This window comes from Rhinatrema bivittatum, chromosome 9 (assembly GCF_901001135.1).
Source record: "Rhinatrema bivittatum chromosome 9, aRhiBiv1.1, whole genome shotgun sequence".
Lineage (NCBI taxonomy): Eukaryota > Metazoa > Chordata > Amphibia > Gymnophiona > Rhinatrematidae > Rhinatrema > Rhinatrema bivittatum.
This window is the reverse complement of record NC_042623.1, coordinates 236,748,339-236,765,321: the sequence shown is the minus strand read 5'-3', so window position 1 is coordinate 236,765,321 and position 16,983 is coordinate 236,748,339. Positions and strand designations below refer to the sequence as shown.

At 42.9% G+C, this 16,983-nt stretch overlaps 2 protein-coding genes across 3 annotated transcripts in view; both read right to left on the bottom strand.

Annotated features, from left to right (window-relative positions):
• The window catches only part of MCCC1 (methylcrotonoyl-CoA carboxylase 1), a 99,769-nt gene extending 89,557 nt beyond the window's left edge, over window positions 1-10,212 (bottom strand). Inside the window, exons 1-2 of one of the 2 annotated variants that reach the window (XM_029615839.1) lie at window positions 10,060-10,212; window positions 3,232-3,275 (exon numbers count right to left, since the gene is read on the bottom strand). In XM_029615839.1, the coding sequence (XP_029471699.1) occupies window positions 3,232-3,275; window positions 10,060-10,124 (109 nt within the window). In that variant the 5' untranslated portion in view covers window positions 10,125-10,212. Of the gene's footprint in view, window positions 1-3,231; window positions 3,276-9,952 lie in introns of both variants that reach the window. The other variant, XM_029615840.1, reaches the window with a different exon arrangement.
• Window positions 10,213-13,038: 2,826 nt separating this feature from the next.
• The window catches only part of LAMP3 (lysosomal associated membrane protein 3), an 82,123-nt gene continuing 78,178 nt past the window's right edge, over window positions 13,039-16,983 (bottom strand). The window contains exon 6 of the mRNA XM_029615434.1: window positions 13,039-14,341. Coding sequence (XP_029471294.1) covers window positions 14,208-14,341 — 134 coding nt within the window. The 3' untranslated portion in view covers window positions 13,039-14,207. The remainder of the gene's footprint in view (window positions 14,342-16,983) is intronic.

Below are 16,983 nucleotides of genomic sequence, written 5' to 3'. Positions count from 1 at the left end.
ATAGAAATATTCCAAAAGCAATTAAGAATAAAAAAATAAAAAGGTCTTAATTGCGCAAGTCTTCACACACCCCTTGACTCAATAGTTGGTGGGAGCCCCTTATGCAGAAATTACAGCCACGAGTCATTTAGGATGAGCGTCTACAAACTTTGCACAACGGGATGGTGCAGTTTTTGCCCATTCTCCTTGGCAGAATAGCTCAAGTTGTTTCAGGATCACCTGTGGCTTGCAGTCTTCAAGTCTTGCCACAGATTTTCTATCAGATTCAGGTCTGGGCTTTAACTTGGCTATTTGAAGACATTCCATTTCTTCTTGCTGAGGCACTCCATTGTTGCTTTGTGTTTAAGATTGGTGTCCTGCTGAAAGGTGAATCTTCTCCCCAGTCCCAGGTCTATGGCAGACTGGAACAGGCTTTCCTCCAGGATCAGCCTATACTCTGCACTACCATCTTTCCTCATCAGCCTTCTTGTCCCCATTGCTGCAAAGCATCCCCACAACATATTGCTGCCACCACCTTGCTTTATTATAGGGATGGTGTTATCAGGGTGACTTGCTGTGTTTGTTTTATGCCACATGAATGGTTTATTGATACCAAGGCAAGCAAGCAGTGTCCCCGAAGCATTTTTTTGCAAATGCTATAAGGCACATCATATGGTTCTTCTTAAACACCCTCCATGCAAGACATACTTGTGGAATAATCTTGAAACCAACAGTCAACATTTTCTCCAGTCTCAGCCACAGACCTCTGTAGCTCTTTTAAAGTAATCTTAGGTCTCCCAGTGATCTTCTGTAGCAGTTCCCTTAGTCCTTAGCTACTAACTTTGGAGGACAGCCTTATCATGGCAGTATCTTGGTAGTGCTGAACTATTCACTTTGCAATGATGGACCTGACAGTGCCCCAAAGGATATTCAAACACATTGACTTTTTTTTTTTTTTTTTTAACACCTTCCCCAATCTGTACGTTTGAATAAAGTTATCCCGGAGTTCTTCTGGCAACTCCTTATTCAGCATGTTTTCACTTCATATTCACTTCATACAAGAGAAACTGTTTTTGAATTCAAGAAGACATGGGATAAACACAGAAAATCTCTAAGGGAGCCGTAAGGATCGTAAAGCTGAATAGCTGGTGTCCATGAGCAGAGAAGATAGGCCACGATGAGCTTTTTCTGCCGTCATGTTACTAAACAGCTTGATTCTTCATCTAGGAATATTCAAATCAGCTCAATTACTGTGAATGGACACAGGTGAGCTCTATTTAACTTATGATGGGCCTCATTAAGGCAATTGTTGAATTGGAGTTAATTTGGGTTTACTATGACAAAGGGTGTGAAGAATTATGCAAAAAAAATTTTTATTTTTATTTTTTTTGTATTTACTCTTGGAATATTTCTAAAATTGTTCTTTCATGATGAAAGTGTAGAGCAGAGCTTTCCAAAGTGTGTGTCGGGACACATTAGTGTGTCGCCTGTAGTGTGGAGGTGTGTCGCCCGGTCCACAGGGCCGGCGGAAGCAGGGAACTCTAGCAGGAAGATCGGCGGGCAGTGGTGGAGCTTACATCACCACGGCCCGAAGAAAAGGGTCACGTTCACTCCTCCTCCTTCCTGCCTGTGCAGCCCTGGAAGAAAAACGTTGCCAGAGCCGCGTGGGCAGGAAGGAGGAGGAGCATCTGCTGCGTACAGAAGAAGAAGAGCAGCATTAATGGGCCGTTGCGGATCCCACGTCGCGACGGCCCGAGAAGAGGAGGAAACCCGATAGCAGGGCCGCTGCGGATCCCACGTCGCGGCAGCCCGAGAAGAGGAGGAAACCCGATAGCAGGGCTGCTGCAGATCCCATGTCACGGCCAGGGAAGATCAGGGCCTCTGAAGAGCCCATCCTTCGGCAACCCGTGCAGAGGGACAGCATGTGCCAGTGAGAGCCTGTGCTTGAGCAAGAGAGCATGTAGGAGTGAGAGAGCCTGTGTGTGTGAGAGTGAGACAGCATGTGCACGAGAGAGACAGTATGTATGTATGTATGTATGAGAGAGAGGCATGTGAGAGTGAGAGCTGTGGATGTGTGAGGTTGCATGTGAGTGAGAGCCTGTGTGTGTGAGAATGTGTGAGATAGCATGTGAGAATGAGAACCTGATTGTGTGTTTGAGGGAAGACAGATGGAGAGAAAAGAAATAGAAAAAAAGACCCTGTAAAAGGAATTGGCAAAAAAATAAGAAAGGGAAGGTGGAAAAAAAAGTCTGTGACCAACCGATTAGAAAACTAAGATCAGACAGCAAAGGTAAAAAAAAAATTACTTTTTAGTGATTGGCACATGTAATCTTTGGGAATGTGCAAGAGTAGCACTTTCTCTATGCGGATCTCACAATGTACGAGATCAGCATGGAGGAAGTGGAAGCCTGCAAATATTTATTATGAGATAGGTTGTGTTGTGAAACATTTTATTTATGTATATATTTAAGGAAACATACATAAATTGTTGAAATACATTTTGTTCGTTTAACCTTTAACTTCTGGTTTGCTGGTAGACTGAATTACTATGTCACGAAATTATGTTTGTCTAAAAAGTGTGTCACCAACATGAAAAGTTTGGAAAGCTCTGGTGTAGAGTATGTTTCACTGATCTACCCAACAAACTACTACTTTAATGCATTCTGATTTGTAATTTTTAGCAGAATATAAAAAATATACAAGGGTGTGAAGACTTTTACAAGGCACCATAACTGATATTGCTCAGACAAAAAGAAGTCACAAAGCTGCCAACTATTATTGCTAACTGTAAGATTATACAATCAATAAATATGTGAAGAGAGGTGAAACCTGTTCAAATAGATTCAATAAAATATCACACTTGATACTTTAAAATCCAAAATACGTAACTTAATTGTAGCACCAGTTAAATATAAGCAGTCCCCAGACACAGCCATATTTCACCAGAGGGGCTGCATTATATTTAACTGGCGCTACAATTAAGCTACGTATTTTAGATTTTAAAGTGTCAAGTGCGATAGTTTATTGAATCTTCAAGATCTGAACAGGTTTCACCTCTCTTCACACATTTATTGATTGTGTGTTGCTTTATGTGAACCATTTACTGCACCCATTGTTTTTAAATCTTAACTGTAAGATTACTAATTTTTTTATCACTTGAAATCATTTTTTCTCTAAGGTAAGAAAACAAATGTATCTGTAACATTCTCTAGCAATCTTTTAATCAAAGTCCAAACAGACTATGTTCAATACCTGCTGTTGCAGATCTCACAGGTTGCTGTGCCCAAGGCCATTTCCTGTAAAGAGTTATATAGAATAAACTGTAAAAAATATATTTGAATTATATTTTACACAATTTAAGCTGGGATACATTTTATAATGATTTGTCCTGAACCGTGTTTTGCATCTTCATGCTTAAACCAGTTGAAAGGTCATCAAAATGCTCAGCAATGGAAGCTTGTACAAGTCATAAATAAAAATTAACAAGAATTCACACTTTAAAAACCAAAAGTTAAGATTCACAAAACTGGATAATTTATAATGATTAGAAATATTTGGTTTGAGAGGAAATTACATCATCCGGGCTGCCAGCAGCTTAATCAGTGTGCTCCCTTCCTGCGAGTTATAATCAAGCTGAAAACTCAAGCATATGAACACCATGAAACCTCCAACTACCCTGATCTGTCAAAGGTAACATTATCGATGTCGATGAAGAGAAAAAAAAAAAAATCGGCCTTTACAAAAAAATGGTGGCAGAGGACAGTGATGATGCCAACAACATGGTGGAAGAAACTTCCGAAAACTCAGTATCAGAGTTTCCTACTCGTGCAGTGTGTACTTGGTTCAGAGACCTATGCCAAGATTTGAAATTTTTATAAGCAAGAAATGATGGCAAGAACTGGCCGATATGGGGAGGTAGATAGATGAAGTGGACATTCACATGGAGGGCCAAGTTGACGATATTTCTCGCTTGTGCAAGGAGCATCAATCTTTGCAGTCTGAGTGCATGATGATGGCAGAGAAGCTGGAGTATATTGAAAATCGCTCTTGCTGTTGCAACCACAGATTCGTGGGGTGCCGGAGACCCCAGAGTTTCAGGACTATCCTGGCGTTGTGGCTCAAATCTGTCTCAGCATATTGGCCTCCTCTTTGCTGGCAGACTCTCACAGTCTCTCCGATAACAAACTGGATTGAGCCCATCGCTCTTTGGGTCAGCAAAGGGACGACAAGCCCCGTGATATAATCGTTTGTTTCCATGACTATTCCACCAAAGAAACAAATTTACAATTTGGCCAGAAAACAAACTAAATGGTCATGAAATACTCATAAAATATCCATTTTTGCGGATCTGTTTACCAACTACCTTGTGAAAGTGGGAGGAATTTCACCCAATTACTGACTTGTTACGAAAGGAGAATACCAGTTATCGCTGGTTATTTCCTTTTGGTCTCTGGTTCTCGAGGAAAGGGGTTTCTTACAGAGTTAAAATGATTGCGGAGGCAAATACCATCTTACAAGACCCGGGCCTTCCGGTAGTATAAGCATCATCGGGATCTCAGCCCTGGCTTCCCAACTGAGACGAACATAGAAGAGGGCAGTGCATGGGAAAGGGCAGGAGACTGTTGTAACGCCGAGGGATCTGCAATGACCAGCGATGGAACCTGAAGCTTTTTTTTTTTTATGGTTTTTGGGGTTCTGTTTATAGGAACAACTGGATTGCTGATTACCAATGTGAACTGAGGTTTTGTTTAAGCAGTTGTTAGGTTAAGAGGCCTAATTGCATATTTCCTTGATATCAGTTCCTGGGATGCAACAGAGTTTTCTTTCTTTTCCTTTTTTTTTAGGGGAGGAGGGACACTGATAGTCTGAATGACTTTTCTTCCTTCATTTGCAGTGGGTCTGCGGGTTTGTTTTAAGCAGACAGTTTTGGGGTTGGGTCTGCAGGGGAATATAGCAACACCAAAGTTTGTTATTATAACTGTAGGTGAAAGGGTAGCAGATTACAGGCTTTTTCTACTTCTCTCAATATTCATGACATTTCCATTTTACATTGTGGCTTGTTCTCTTGGTCTGATATCCTATCTGCTCTTCGAATTTTACTACAACTTTCCTTATGACTTCCTTTAAAGTTTGTACTTTTAATGTCAAGGGCTTAAATTCTGGGCGGAAATGGCGCCTTTGTTTCAATAAAATAAGCTGTATCAATGCGGCGATAACTTTTGTGCAGGAGACTCATCTGCAAGCTCGCTATGATCATCTTATGTGCTCGGGTGAGTTTCCTTTTCAATATTGGGTGCTACGATCTAAATCATCCAAATATGCAGGGGTTGGTATGTTGCTATGAGACCTTTGTACCGATATTTTACTGTACATGTTATAGTTATCTGAAAATCTATAAATAAAATTTTTAAAAAAAAGGTCTTATTTTTGAATTTAAAGAATGTCATAATGACCCAGGAGGGCGTTTTCTATTTTTGCATATTAAAGTTAAGAGAACTATACACACTGCTTTCAGTATATGCCCCTAATACGCATCAATGCACTTTTATATTTCATTGAGTGAGGCAATTAGGGAACACACGCAGGGTTACCTGATAACTGGGGGAGACTTCAATGTCACTGAATCCAGTACTAGATAATTCTCCCGGATACTCTCCATCTGCTTGAAATCCCTTATATCCCAGGCTAACCTGGATATATGACGCTCACGTTTCCCTAAATACCGTAATTATATCTTTTACTCATATGCCCGTAGATCCTACTCTAGGATAGATCTTTTATTAGCGGATAAGAGTATCATTAATAGAATTACTTCCTCAGATATCGAATCCATGACATGGTCAGACCATGCCCCAGTCTGGTTTAGTATTCACTTTCAGGATTACGATAGAGGGCAGTTATTTTGGAAGCTAAACGATAGTTTGCTTACCGATAAGGTCTTTAGTGAACAAATCTGGAACCACATTAGCTCATATTTACTCGGGATGTCTCCTCAGTTACTTTATGGGCATGCCTCAAAGCAGTACTGAGGGGCCACTTTATTGCTAAGGCATGAAAAAAAGTGGAAGATTAGGAATAAGGTGCTAGCTAAACTCAAGGTCTTGGAAACCTGCCATAAGTCTTCTCTGTCCCCTATGATTTATCATAAAATCCAAGTTTGCAAGTCTAAACTAGCAGAGCTAGATTCAGCCTCTATAGCCCACCAGCTAGATTTAGTAAAACAGACATTTCGAAGGGGATAATAAAGCAGGTAAACTTTTGGCTAATAAATTGAGAGGTCAGTGTAGCTTGAATAATGTGTTGAAAATAAAGGATGCCAATGGACACATTTTGACACAAACCAAGATATCAGAAATCGATTTCTATGCTTTCATTCTGATCTCTACAGGGCAAATTCTGCAATAAAACTGGAAGGGGTATCTCTGCTGAGCTTGACAGATGTTCAATGAGACTTGGATCGTGAGATCTCACAACTGGTAGTAATGCAGGCCATCAAGAATTTGAAGCCAGCTAAAGCGCCAGGCCTTGATATGTATACAGCTCACTTCTACCACATTTTTGCTGATCAACTAGCTTTGCCGTTAAACATATTTAATGCTCTATATGGGGATTACGCCCTTCATTACTTTTCCAATCTGGCAGGTATAACAGTTCTGGCCAAGCCTAGCAGAGATTCAGCCTTATGTGGGTCATATAGATCGAATTCCTTGTTAAATTTAGACCTAAATATTCTAGCCAAGATCTTTGCTGATTGGCTTAATAATATCCTGCCTTCTATTATACACCCAGACCAGTCAGGGTTTGTATCAGGTCATATGGTGTCGGACAATGTCTGGAAGATTGTGGATATCACTTGGTGGGAACAGATGCAGAGGGATCCCTTTCTTTTATTAACCATAGATGCCAAAAAAGCTTTTGATTTAGTCCATTGGCATTTTTTATTTAGGCCCACCTTAGGACTCTCATAGACTGGCATAAAACAAATCTTATCAAACCTTGGGTTATCTTACAACAGGAGATTATTGGGAAAATGCCACTTCGAGCTTTAATCTGGCAACATAAGAAAACATGGAGACCCATTTATCAGATGCTCCCTACCGTTTCACAGGTTCTTTCTGTGTGGCTAGCCTGGAAGGCCTCATTTTCAAGGCAGCGGGATTTTTATCTCAATTCTTCTTTGTTTGATAATTTAGCTTTTGGTCCAGGACTTACTTCCCCCTTGTTTAATTTATGGAAACAGCGAGGGATTTCACGTACTGAATATGCATGGGGGACAAATAGCCCTCTGTGACCTCCAGAGGCTTTATGATGTTTCATCCAAGGAAATGTATGTTTACTTGCAGGTCATCTGTTTCTGTGGCACAGGCTCTGGCACAGGGGGTTTCCATGTTTGAATCTTGGTGCCAGAATGTGGATAAGGTGGGGAAATTACTTTCTAAATGTTATAGTTTGCGTAATAGGGTCCCTTCTTCTACTCCAAGACACATCGAGGCATGGGAACACGATTTGGAGCAGCCATTGCCAGGTGAAGAATGGAGGATTATCTTCTTGGCAGTGGAAAAAGGGCAGCTTGCTACCAAACTGAAAATGGGTATAAAGTCTTCTTTCAATGGTATTACACTCCTGCTAAGGTGTTTCATTTTTCTTTGATCGCTTCTGACCGGTGCTGGAAGGAGTGTGGGAGTATAGACATATATATGCACATGTGGTGGGTGTGCCTTTTTATTCAGGGTTTTTGGGAAGAGGTCACTATTTGGCAGCAGGGCAAGTTAGATTTTACCTTTAAGCTATATCCATTACAGGCATTATTAAATGTCCCCATCTCTGAAGGTAATAAATTCCAACAAAAATTAGTGATTCAGGTTGTTACGGGAGCACGTTGTGAGACTGCCAAATATTGGTGCTTTTCACAGCTTCCTTCATTATAGGATTTGCTTAGTCATTTTCAAAGTCTGTACTGTATGAACAAGATCAGAGCTTATCAAAGGAATACCTTGGTAAAGTTTGATAAAAGTTGGTCTGCATATATTCTCTGGCGAGACTCCTGCTCTTAGGAGGGTTGATGAGATCAGGGGTCGTCTTGGTGAGGTCTAGTTTTGTGGAATAATTTAGGGGGCCTTAAGAGGATTTGAACCCTCATTATAGGGACTAAATACAGGTGAGAGCTTCTAAGACCATTGGGGGGGTTGTTAGGTGTTTTCAGGTGCTTTCACTTTGGTGACCATTTGATATGTATGATTGATTCGGGGGGGGGGGGGGGGGGGAGTGGGAGGAGTGCTTTTGTATTATTACAGAAAATTCTAAAGATGTTTGCGTTGTGGGTTCTTGGGCTCATTAACAGTGTTTTATATTTGTTTATATATGGCCCAAGATGGTATTTTTGTTTACAATTCTGTCTTTAATAAAAAATTGTCAAATTCAAAAAAAGAAATAGTTGGTTTCATGATGGTAACTTTATTTCTTTTTATTTGCAAACCCATTTTTCACCATGATCCTTCAAGTTTAGCACCTAAAAAGGTTAGATTCTAAATTTGCTTTTTTGAATCTATATATATGCAAGACACAATTACAAACATGGACAAAAGCCCCCTGTCTCAAGCTATAGTTCTTGAGATTGCTATCCAACAGGACCTGCTGAGGACTGTAGAGGCACAGTACTGAATACCGGGGAGGGGTGCTACTGCTGAGAGGATACAATCTAAGCTGATAGCTGTAGTGCTACTGCTACTATGGTAGCAGTAGCACTACTATCAGTCACAAAGAGCAGCACTAAGGGATTATCTCAGAGAAGATGTCTCTTCAGTCCTTGGGACTGGCAAAAGTTCTCAGTGCCACCAGGCATGCACTATAAGGTGGAGGGGTTTAAGAAGAAAAACGGGAAAACTGGGGAGTTGCTCAATGATTATTGCAGCGAGATGAGCACCAGGGTTCAAATCCCACTTCTCCCACTGATGCTTCTTATGGCCTTGGGCAAGTCACTTCACCTCTATTGCTTCAGCTATCAGCTTAGATTGTAAGTCCCTGGGGCAAGGAAATACCTACTATACCTGAATGTATCATCTTGAGTTCAGTTTTGGAAATCAAATCCAAAAGGGGGAGGACTATAAATAAATGGGATATGTCTGAAAATTCCAAGAATGGGAATCCCAAAGCATAAGCAATGATTTAGAAGTCCTTGGACATGAACTTAACACTTTTCTAACAGTGACTGTATGTGACCTTGGGCAAATCACAGTGAGATCAATATTAAGCCACTATGCGGCTTGAATTTGCCAGATAAGTTTATCTGGCTAACTTTAGGACACCCCTATGGGCCAACCAGATTTACTAGTTATCTGGCTAAGTGGCGGCCATTCAGCAGGGCCAGATATTCAGCTGCTGCTACCTAGCTGGATAAGTCCCAACTTATCTGGCTAAATAGCACTGGATATCACCCTCTGTATGTCTCTCTACAGTTGCCTGCTTGTCAGCCCACTTGTCCACCCCCCCAAAAAAAGGATTATCTTAACTTAGTTTTCTATCTAAACAATTGATTCCTGCAGCTGCTCCTATTCACTTGACATTGACCAAGTACATTAGGGTCAAGCAGCATTATATGCAGTAGGTAAACTTTAAAAAAGTGATATTGGAAAGGCATTTAGAAAACCTCAAGTCAATGTCAGTTTAGGTTCAAAACTTGTATTTGCTCCTCCTACCCAGTAATGTATCCTCTCAGCAGAAGGCTTGATCAGTGAATGAAAACAGATCTTTCCAGTGTACATATTGTCTCTAGGCACCAGTACGTGCAATTCCTCTACCAATGCAGCCTTAATAATCTACACACAGCCCTCGCCCAACTCCCTGTACGAAAACCATAACGCTACATAGGTTGCCACGTTTAATAGACGTTGCACCGCCTGGATATCTATCCGCAGGATAGCTGCTCCTCTCTCCAACACTTTTCCCACTAACACCGTAAAGAACATTACTGTACCCGAGACTGCCCGCATAAGGGCCGAGGAGTAAACGCTCTCTTATGCGTCAGCACCATTACAGAGGGCAGCCCCTTCTCCTAGGGCTCCGCACAGTCCCGCCACTCACCGGAGCAGCAGCAGCGCCGGCAGACAACGACCCCTTCTCCCCCTCACCAGGACCACGGTAGCCATGTCAGCTGCTGAGAGGAGGGAAGCTAAAAGCCAGCGTCACGTGACAACCGTCGTCCATCCACGCGCGGCATCTCCAGCTAGGGACGTACGCGTACGGCACGGCCACGTGACGACACACCTTCTCCCCGCCCCTGAACCTCGCAGCGTTAGAGAGGTCTATGCTAGGTCGGTGCCAAATTTTGGTCCAATGTGCGCGAGGAACACGTTTCCACCTGAGAAATGTTTGTTAGCTTTTATTTTATTTGATGTTTTGCTAATTAATTTTTTTTTTTCGTTTCTCTCTGAGGGAAGGCGCTATGCGTTTTCTTGTAGTTTGGCTTCTCCCGCGACCCGTCTGACTAGAAAGAGCCAGTGCCTGTTGATAGAGGGACGTGGACTTCCACTGGAGACAGAGCGGGCGGAAGTGTGGTCAGGAGAGAGTTGTTGAGACCTGATCGAGAGATTTAGACTTGCGGGTAGCAAAAATGTATATTGCGCAATGTCTTTATTTAGTAAGATTTATAATTTTACTTATCGCCATCGGAGTTACTGCGGCAACCGTGAGGACTGATAAGTGCTCCTGGCTGCCACTTAGCGACTATACAGGATCTTATATAGAAAGTGAAATCAGATCTACTTCTCACTAAAGAAAGATAAGCCCTGAAAAGATAATCTGTAATCTACTCCTGGGGGAATTCTGCGCAAAAACATTTACAATTCCGCGCCCAAAAACTAAAAATTCTGCAAAATTCCGCAAACTTTATATTGGTCAAAATACAATTTACATGACCGTCTTTAAGTAATTACATTTTAAATTAATACAGATAAAAGTTATTACTTGGAGATTCAGAATTTTAAATATTTTGAGCAGAATTTCCCTAGAAATTCACTGTAAGAGTGTCCCTTCCACTGGCTCTCCCCTGGCTACTTTGCCCTCTCAGGCTCCAATTCCTCCACCTGCCAGTATCTCCCTCCCACCCCACCTCTAGGCTCAACCCCTTCCACTCTATAGCCAGTCCCAGAGTTTGACCCCCTTCTCAGTACTGCCCCTCACACAGGCTCTCTCTGTCCCTCCCTCTAATACACACACACACCCTCATAGAGGCTCCCTCACTCTTTCGCACACACACATCCCCTCATACAGAGTCCCTTTCTCTTGCATACACACCCACACAAGCTCCCTTTCTCATTCACGCATACATCCTCACACAGGCTACCTATGTCTCTCTCATGCACCCTTTCACACAGGCTCTGTCTCACACACATTCCCCTTACATAGGCTAGCACCCTCACATACACACGATCCCTTTTTCATACACATGCGTGTCCAATCACACACACACTCCTTCACAATCTCCTCATATAGGCTCCCTTTCTCTGGCACTCACACTCAAGCATCCCCCCCCCACCCCCCGCTCTCTTACCTACCATGCTCTCTCTCACATCCTCCTGCTCATCCCTCTGCTCTCTCACACCCCTTTTCCTTCTCTCACCCTCCCCTCTCCGTGTTCTCACCCTCCCCTCCCCACACCCCTCTCATCTCCTCTCTCACACCCCTCTTCCTGCTTGCTCACCCTTCCCTCCCCTTCCCTCCCCTCCCCCACACTCCTCCCCTCTCACACCCTCTCCCCCCCCCTCCTCACACACCCCTCTCATCTCCTCTCTCACACCCCTCTTCCTGCTTGCTCACCCTTCCCTCCCCTCCCCCACACTCCTCCCCTCTCACACCCTCTCCCCCCCCCCCCTCCTCACACTCACACATTCACTCTCACCGGGCCTTCATCTCACTGCGAGCGGAGCACACTCTGTTCATGGCACATGGGGGCCTTCATCTTCGCCGTGAGCTGAGCATACTCCATTTGCGGCACACAGGGGCCTTCATCTTTGCCGCAAACGGCATGCCAGGGCCTTCATCGCCGCAAACGGCATGCTGGGGTCTTCATCTTCACGCGCTCCATTTGTGGCATGACTGGGTCTGCCCTGCCATTTTCTGCGCAGAATTGCCAAATTCTGCACAGAAAATGGGAATTCTGCACGCCACAGTAGCGCAGAATTCCCTCAGGAGTAATATAGTTGTATTCTGTCAAGCATTATACTAACATGAACACTGGATGGCAGCATTTAGAAGGTGCTGCTGAGATCTCTTGCATCATAACAAACCCGTTAGAACACCATTTTTAACCAGTGTGGCTTTAAAAAAAAAAAAAAAGTACCAGAGCATGGGCAGGTTCAGTGCAGGCAGCCCTAGTGGCTGATGGTAGCAGATTTTTTCAAGTACCGACCCAGCAGAAACTCAGCACTGCTGTAGACCACAACTATTGGCTTTACATTTGACTTAAATGAAAGCCAAGAATAGTTGTCTATCAACCAGGGAAGCCAGGGTTCAAGTGACTCTAAATTAGGCAAGTCATATGATCTACATTGCATTGTGTATGTTCACATAGTTTTAATCACTCGCTTTTTCAAATCTAAGCTCAAGGCAAGTTAGAATCAGGAACAGAAGTTAGTTCCCTGCCCAAGAGTATTTACAGTTTTAGGGCCTGATTTACTAGGCTTTTCCCCCATAGACAAAGAATGGGAATAAAACCTTAGGAAATCAGGCTCTTGGTTTGTACCAGTGGCAATGGAGGAATGCTTTATTTTCCATCTTTCAGGTTTTGAAGTGGAAGCATTTGTAAATTATGAAAAGTGTAGGATTGACAGCACTAAAAAATAAAAATTCAACAGAATTTTTCAGATACTGAAAAGCCATTAATAATTTAATTTTTCACAAAATAGGGAGTAACACAAAAATATTAGTTAAAACCTGCAAAATAATTGCATACGGATGATATATTTATAAGGCTACCTTCCAAAATGTTCACTTTTGGGAAAAAATATCTCTTTTATCTTATGCTGCAGACAGAATAAAGCATGTAGACACAACAGGTCTTCATTAAGAAGATTCAATGGCAGACTCCCAGTTTATTGTCTAATAATATAACAGAGAATCAATTCTTTATTGACTGAAAATTACAGACATCAACAGCAAACAGAGCATGTAAAAAGTACATCAGATAAGCAAAAGCCATATCTTCTCTGAAACTTTTATGTTTTTTGTCTCTAGCTGTCTCTGTGATCTCTTTTTACTACAACTGTGTTATGGTTTCTGTAATTATGTTCTATGGCATGTTCTTATGTTCTTATGATGGACCCTTGGTCTGGCCCAGTATGGCATGTTCTTAAGTTAATAAACTTGCCACATCAGAAGATACTTTAGATGTTATGCACAATGTTATAAATCCAAACTGATTAATCCATTTCTAAATAAAAACATATTTTCTTCCCTCATCGATAACCTCTTTTTACAGACAGAAGGCCCAGGGAACTATCCTTGCTGGCTGAGGTGTCCAGCATCCTTCTCCCACCCGAAGCCCAAACACATTGCCCTCCATTAGAGCTCCACTACTTTTATCTTTATTTTACGTTTATTAATCACCTGCTGCCAAGGCTCTAGGCGACTGCTGTATAAAACCAGAGTAAAAAATATCTCCCCAGACCTCAGTGTTAATCCCAATGTTTTTTTTCCAAATTTTCTTTTAGAAACTGCCATCTAGATCAGACACCAAACGTGGTAGCCAGCTTTTCCACCCCAGAGATGACTGCATGCCTGAGGTGCTTCAAAAATCCAAACAAATTATTACCTTAATGATAATAGTCCATGTATACTATGGGCAGCCTTAACATTTACAATGAAGCTCTTGTCTCTGGATATAGAGTAGGTGTAATATGCAGAGCAGATAACTAGGTGCCTTTCAACAGCAGCACATGGTGCTGATTCTGCTACACAGTGCATTCTGCTCCCCATAAGTGTGCAAATTTAAATAATACCATTTCTCTGCCTAATAGGAATCATGAAAATCTAGGAATGCTAAGTAGGCTTTTCATTTTTTGTTCTGTTGATACTTTTACTGCACACAAACTGTAAAGTCTGTTTCATATTTTATCCCATGATTGTTGCATGTTTTTTATGGTGATCACTGTGCAAAGTGAAGGAAGACTGCCCACAAGATCTTCAAAACTCACATAGTCCCCTTTAACATCCATGCAAATTGCCTTCATTAGCTAGATTCTCTGGTAGCCATCCGATTTACGTTTGAGGTAGATTCCATAGATGATCAAAGTCAAAATGATTACAATGACCACTGTCACGCCAACCGCAACGGCCACCGTATTGTGGTCATCTGAGCACTCGCTCGCTAGAAGAGAAAGCAAATTGTGATAACGGAGTTTAGGTCAGAGTATTTGAGTTATCTGATGCTTTGGGACATTCTGGCAGAGTCATTTTGTCCCAGTTTCAGGATAATCGAGTGCAGTTCCTACTAATGACTGAGAAGCTTTGTTTTATTTTGATGACTCATTTTGTTCTTTATTTTTCCTAATCCCTGACCCAGAGTCTCATTCTAAAAATATATATGTTTTTGGACTTCAGCAGTTTCCTTCTGGTGTATACTTCCAGCTCAATAGGAACAGGGCTGGGATCCTGATGCCATGAACCTTCATTTGCAACTTCTGTACCTGGGTGTTTTACCCTCTGTTTTATATTAAACAATGAACCTGTTAAGTTAGCAGTGAGAAAGCAAAATATTTGGGGAAATAACAACAGCAAAGAGTCCTAACAAAGGTAGAGAACAGATAAAGGAACAGAGTGAAGGACTAGACTGCTGTGTTCCATTATGGCAATACAGGATTGTTGCAGTTTTTATTTTACAGGATATATATCCTCTTAGAATATACAGAGTATGTGTCTGGGACTGTTTATTCCCCCTAGTATAGGATCAAATAAGTACATTTCCTCTATGTTTAAGTTAAAGCAATGCAGAAAACAGCAGAGTGAGGGCCTGGATTGAAAATGCATGAGAAGGCCAAGCTGGAATAACGCCTCTAACCTGCATGTTTTAACACTGGAGTTGCTTATGTTTATTTGCCAAATTCAACAAATAACTTGCCGCTGAAAACTTTTCTACATCCAAATTTGAGTGAATTGCACCCCTAACCTTTCCTTCAGGGGGCCTTTGTTGTTATACAATAGTCAGCTGAAATTGTTTGGTTTTAAATTACCCAAACAATACTTTTTAAGCAGCAAAATTTTATCATTTCAAAATAAAAACCCTGAAGTATGCAGGTAAATAAGCAGGGCTGTAAAATGTTTAATATTATTTGTAACTGCAGTGTTTCCCTGTACATACCCGGATCAGTCCAGACTCCTGGGTTTTGTCCCCGCACCAGCAGGTGGAGACAGAGGAAGATTGACAGCCTCTCCCCTATATATACCTAGGCGCTACCCACAGCCTGTCAGTATTACTCTGTCTCCAGCAAGTGCTAGGTTGCTTACCCACAGTCTGTATTAATCTGAGGCAGTTAGAGGTTCCATCTTAAATTTTCCTACCCTCTTTTTGGTGGTTCTCGTGTAAAAAAAAAAAAAAAGAGAAAGACTTCTGTGAGGATCTCCTTCGCCTCCCAGAGGAAGTGCAATCCCTCCTGGTTTAAGAGGCAGCTGCGGCTGTGGTCGAGGACCCGATAGCCCTTTCTCCAGCAGCTGAGGGGTTGATACCTGGGAGCCCGGCTCACTCACTCCTGGAGACCCAGTGGCAAGACCCCTTCCTGTGCCGGGCAAGTACTCATACTTAAATTTAAATTAAAAAAAAGTTTTTTTTTGTTTCCTTCGACTCTCCCTTCCCTCGGCAGGTTTTCTTTTCTGTCGGTGCTTGGGTTTTTTTTTCTGATCCCGATCGCCGTTTTTAAAAAAAATAAATAAAAGAGTTACTTTTTGTCTTGGCTCGACATGTCCCGGAGGGCGGCGTTCAGAGCATGCGGCTTGGTGCGTTGTCGCTTATCGGGGGACGATCTGTGTCCTTCTTGCATGCCGGGGGGTGAGGGCACCTCACAGGCTGCTGCGGGGGGGGGGGGGGGAATGGGTGCCATTTTGGATGGTTTCAGTGCGGCAGGACCGGCTGCAGTGAGTGTTAATTTCCTATCCCATCAACGTTTGCCCGTGGGGGGATCTAGCGTGGCAAAACCGCCGCGGTCTGCAAGGAGGGAGGCCCCTGCAGAGGGGGGGATTCCTCTTCCTCCTCAAATTCGGACTATATTCGTTTTTTACACATCTCTTCGCGGCCTTCCTGGCCTTTCGGGCCAGGAAGGCCGCGAAGAGATGTGGCAGGGACAGGAACTCCTCACCCTTACACTCAAAATCCCGGAAGCGGGCCAGGAGCCGCTCAGAGAAGGATGCCCCCAAGGATAAGCGCCCTTTAAGGTCACAGGCACTGCAGGACGATTCTAGTTCCTTCTCTGAAGTTTCTTTGGATTCAGAGGATCAGGGCCTGGCCACTCCTCCCCCAAGGCAGGTAGAGGGTGAGGGAGATCTGCAGCAGAGTGCTGCACAAGATACACATGGCATGGATTGTCAAGTTGCAGAGGCAAGTGCAGTCCTTGCTCAGCAAGTCCTAGCCCATCGTTTGGGATTACTTACAACTACTGGGATCTATGACTTCTACTTTGGAGCTGTTTCCCTGAGCCTTCACTCACATGTGGCCTTTACAGTCAGCCTTGCTTTCCCGCTGGAATCCGACCTCCAAGTAGTTCCATCTGGTTCTACCATTGCCAGACTCCGCTCACTCTAGCCTACATTAGTGGCTGATCAGGGACAATCTGACCAGAGGAGTCCCGTTGGTGGTTCCGGATTGGACAGTGGTGACCACGGATGCCAGTCTCTCAGGCTGGGGTGCAGTTTATCTGAGGACCTCTGTGCAGGGGCAGTGGACTCCGGAAGAATCTTGATGGTCCATCAATCGGCTAGAGACCAGAGCAGTCCGCCTAGCGCTACAAGCATTCCTCCCGC